This window comes from Triticum dicoccoides, chromosome 3A (assembly GCF_002162155.2).
Source record: "Triticum dicoccoides isolate Atlit2015 ecotype Zavitan chromosome 3A, WEW_v2.0, whole genome shotgun sequence".
Classification (NCBI taxonomy): Eukaryota; Viridiplantae; Streptophyta; class Magnoliopsida; order Poales; family Poaceae; genus Triticum; species Triticum dicoccoides.
Genome location: NC_041384.1, coordinates 614,759,005 through 614,763,410, shown reverse-complemented (window position 1 = coordinate 614,763,410; position 4,406 = coordinate 614,759,005). Strand labels below are relative to the sequence as shown.

Below are 4,406 nucleotides of genomic sequence, written 5' to 3'. Positions count from 1 at the left end.
GCAAGAAGACCCAGTGTTTGACACTGAACCATACTACAGGCAGGGTCCTCTAGCCGAAGTTGATCACCAGCTACCGGCAACTTGGACTGCCTATCTCAGTATGCGTCAGGAGATCCGAGACCCACAGGTGCATCATCAACTGCAGAAAGATCTGATTGAGCATCTATGGAGGCTCAAGGGAGACGCCGTGTGATGAAATACGAGTTTTTATTTGTTGAACTATATAATTTGTATTGAACTATTTGTTGTTGTACTATTTTGTTGAAGTATTTCATTTTTCTGTGATGAAATATGTGATAAGAAATAATTGTGTTGATAATTGAACGCTGAGACATGGCGAAACCACGCCGAATATGGGTCTATTCTCGCCTATATGGGCCCTTTATTCGTCGAAATTGGGCTGCAAAGTGGGCCAATTTCGGCGCCTGGAGGCGAGCTGGGGCGACGACTGGGCGCAAAACCGTCCCCAGCACCGAGTGTATCGCCGGCTCGTCCTCAGGGGACGATTTTTATGCGTCCTGGGAGGGCCAACGGCTGGAGATGCCCTAATCAAATGTCTGCTTTTGAATTTCACACAAATCACTGTGGCCTCTGCATTTCTTTTATTGACATATGTGGGCTCTGCTTTTGGACGCCAGAACCAAAAATTCCGCGGAATCGCACGGGACATGACGCGGCGTCTCCCCATTTACTACTCGGGGAGACTGAGCACGACCCGTCGTGACGCAGACGCAGACGCCGTTCCAACCCCGTCGTCTCGTCTCTTCGCCATCTCTTCCCCAACCCGACAAGCGCGCAGCAAGTCTTTTCTTCCCCCCTTCTCTCCTCCGCCGGAACTCTCTCTCTCTCTCTCTCTCTCGGCATTGGGACTGCGCACTCCATCGCGTCCACCCCCTTTCTCTCCCCCCTTCTGCGGCCTGCGGGTATGGATCGGGAGCACACTTAAAAATCCAGCACGTCCACCCACCTCATGCGTCGTCGGTAGGGGCATATTTCCTAGGCTCTACCAACCTTGGATTCTTCCTGGGCCTCTCGCCGCTTCCCGTGATCGGCCGCATTGTGTTCTGGCCGGGGTGTCCTTGGAGTGGCCCGCGGCCGCGTGAGTGGTAATTAGTGCGCGCTTTCGGCGTTCCTTGTTTGCTCCTGCCCCTGTCTGTGCTCTTGTCTGGATTTGGTAGCGGGGAAGCAATTGGACTGATCTCGTCTCCTTTTCTTGGTGGATTGTCTGTAGGTTTCTACTTCGAGAAAGTTGCCTTTTTTCCGTGCGGGCGCAATGGCGAACGACGGCGAGCTGTCGGCGGTCGCCGCCGCCGCCGCCGAGCCTGACTTGGAGCGGGGCCGCGTCGGCGGCGGAGGAAAGCGGCCAGGCGGGGAGAGCTCCGTGGAGGAGGAGGAGCAGGGGGAGGGGAGCCAGCGCTTCTCCGACGCCGAGGACCGGTCATGGCACTCGCGCCAGAACTCCGCCGCCCTCGAGGACCGCGCCTCGACGTCCGCGTCCGTCCGCTCCTGCGCCGGCGCCGCCGCAGGGGACGGGGACAAGGAAGGCGAGGCCGCGGCCGGGCGCGACAGGAAGTCGTGCGTGTCGGAGTGCTCGCTGGACGACGTGGACCTGGAGGCCGGGCCGGCCGCCGAGATCACCAAGGCCAGCCCCGACAAGGACGAGATGAACTGCCGCATCTGCCACCTCGGCCTCGAGAGCGCCGCCGCCGAGTCCGGCGCCGGCATCGTGCTCGGCTGCTCCTGCAAGGACGACCTCTCCTGCGCCCACAAGCAGTGCGCCGAGACCTGGTTCAAGATCAGGGGCAACAAGTAAGCCCATCCATCCGCTCCCCCACTTCCATTTTCCTCACCTGGATAAAAGAGTGCCATGAGCTGTCAGTGTTCACGCACAACAACTGAAATAAAAATGTTTTCTACGGCGAGTTCGGTAAAACTGCAAACCTGTCATCGTTTTGTTTATCAGGATAATAGATGCCTGCAAAAGATAACATCTGGATGCCTGAACACGATTGAGGAATCTTTAGCAGGAACACGATTGTGGAATCCTTAGCATTATTTAAGTAGGTTGCAAGGAGGTGAGAGGGGACAGTGTAAAAGTTGAGTATGATCGAACAGTAGGCTACAGTAAAAGGCTTAGGAATCCCGGTATGATGGGTAAAGTCAGATTCCTTCTTCCGGCCGCCTTTTCTCGCAGATTCTTGTGTAATTCTCTTGATATCCGTAAGTGGAAGTGTTCACCTTTCTGTTTGATTTTTGTGGAAATGCCTTTCTGGTGGTTAGATTCTAGAGGGGGCTGCTATTGTGTCACCTTCCACTAGCTAGGTATACTTCATGAGAATTGGCCTACAATCACAACTCACTGCTCTATGGGTGTGTTTGGCTTTTGCCCAATATTGCACTACCAAAAGTTTTGCTAGCCAAAATATTGGTCAAAGGTTTTGCTTATCCATGAGTTTACCGGCATTGGCGGAAAAAGTGAAGCAGAATTTGCATGCAAAAAAGTTGGTAACAATCCAAAAGGAGATAATTCCCACATGAAGGTTTTTCTTTAAGTTCATGTCAGAAATTTGAGAAGTGCGCGAAAGTTATAAGCAGTACACGTTTAGCAGGAATAGTTATTTAGCAGCCGCCTCGTTCAAGTTTCCAGAATTAAGCATGGTCCACCCTGTTTTCTGAGGGCAAGATTTCGCCCATTGTCCTTACAACGATGCTAATGAATTAGTGCAGGAATTCTATTTGACAATGGTTGTAAAAATGAAGTGGGAAGAAGATAAAGGCGATACAACAGCTGTAAAAAGAATGGGGCTACATATTCTAATCTGCCACAATAACTTCGGAACGTGATATTATCTTTAAGCAATTACTTAAATATGCCTTTCGGAGTGCAAGCTTCATCGAAAAGATAGCAACAAGAGCCTCTTTAAAATTTAAATGCAAAGAATTGGAATGGATATGCAACCTATTTTCTGTCTGAGTACATTACTGTCTTAATGAAGCTATTCTAGTGAGGGCTATGCTGTCTTTTGCCGAAAAAACCTTTTCTCTCATGTGATCTTATTACATCGGCTAATGTTTTGGTTGAAGTTGTTAAATGCGGAAGATCTTTTACCTTGATATTTGTGTTGTTTTTGCATAGAAGCGAAGACACTATTGAAGTGAGACCATGTTCTTATGCATGGTACCATATTTAGTTTAAGAGTCAAGAAAAAAAATTGGAAGTTACTACAGCCCCCTGACCAAATCACAAACATAGTATTATTGTCATCTATTGAGTTGATATTTCCCTTCGATCTGAATTCAGATGTAACTGGCTTAGGCCTTTCCACTGCCTACTGTACTGTCCGGTGGGTCAGTGCAATATTGCTATTGTCCGTGCGTTACCCTCTGAAGGGACATTAGCAAAACTGCATTTCATCATTTTACTCTTGAGTTATAAGCATAACCTCGTTTCGTGTTATTTGAATGTGGGTAAATTTATTGAAACATGTCCCTGTCTTTCCTTGTCTTAGGATTTGCGAGATCTGCGGCTCGACGGCATGCAACGTGGTTGGCTTCGGTGACGCGGAGTTCATGGAGCAGTGGAACGAATCGGGCAACTCCGCAGCTACGCAGGCGCCGGCGAACGAGACGAGGAGGTTCTGGCAAGGCCACCGGTTCCTCAACTTCCTCCTGGCCTGCATGGTGTTCGCCTTCGTCATATCCTGGCTCTTCCACTTCAACGTCCCCGGATGAGCCTCGTCGTGCCGACTTGTTAATAAAAAGAGCTTCAAAGACGTTGCTACTGGGAAAATCGTGGGTGGTGTCAGGTCAAAAACTTGAAAGGCAATCTGGGTGGGAGTGAGCCGAAGAGCTGGGTGGTCATTGTTGAAGTGGAGGTGAAATATTGGTGAATGGTGTCGTTAGTTTTGTAGAAAGTTGGCGGTGTTGCACTCAGCAGAGACGGAAGAGGGGCAAATTTATGGGGAAAATGGGGGCATGGTGCGCATCATGCTCTGTGATTCTCGTGCTGGGTGGCTTAATTAAATATTGTTAGCAAGGTTTGAACAGGTCCGGCGTTGATGTTCCTGTCAGATGTTCTCCGTTTGCTTCCGTTATTTTCTTCTTGCAACTCAAACGGCGCATGTTGTGTTTCTCACCCAACTGATGGACTGAACCTCTGTCAGCGACTCAGATGGGAACCAAATGTGTGTCGTAAATGGTTCCTTCTGGGATCCTGGCTCGTGAACGACTAGGGAAGTCAAATGACCCAACGTTTATTAGCGAATCGATGCACCCCGGCTGAGAGATTTTCCAGTGTAAAAAATGGGGAAAATGACCCAACGTACTAGTAAGGTGTAGCCAGCAGGATTCAGGAGGACTGCGTGGGCACGCGGGCACCCCAGCATGAGTCAATAGCATATCTCACT

General features: G+C 49.9%; 1 protein-coding gene across 2 annotated transcripts; it reads left to right on the top strand.

The window, feature by feature from the left end:
- Positions 1-715: 715 nt before the first annotated feature.
- LOC119269596 lies at positions 716-4,065 on the top strand. 2 transcript variants are annotated; one of them, XM_037551460.1, is made up of 3 exons: positions 716-1,099; positions 1,232-1,809; positions 3,510-4,065. In XM_037551460.1, the coding sequence occupies exons 2-3, from the start codon at positions 1,274-1,276 to the stop codon at positions 3,730-3,732; spliced, it is 759 nt and encodes a 252-aa protein (XP_037407357.1). In that variant the 5' UTR covers positions 716-1,099; positions 1,232-1,273; the 3' UTR covers positions 3,733-4,065. The 2 variants fall into 2 exon arrangements, with proteins under 2 accessions (XP_037407357.1, XP_037407356.1); XM_037551459.1 differs by having other exon boundaries at positions 717-1,106.
- The last annotated feature ends 341 nt before the right edge of the window (positions 4,066-4,406 follow it).

What these genes read in the sequence shown, in the direction of transcription:
- LOC119269596 (XM_037551460.1), top strand. Translation starts at nt 1,274, where the DNA reads ATGGCGAACGACGGCGAGCTGTCGGCGGTCGCCGCCGCCGCCGCCGAG. An exon ending in TTCAAGATCAGGGGCAACAA is followed by an intron (nt 1,810 to 3,509) that starts GTAAGCCCATCC and finishes TCCTTGTCTTAG; the next exon opens with GATTTGCGAGATCTGCGGCT.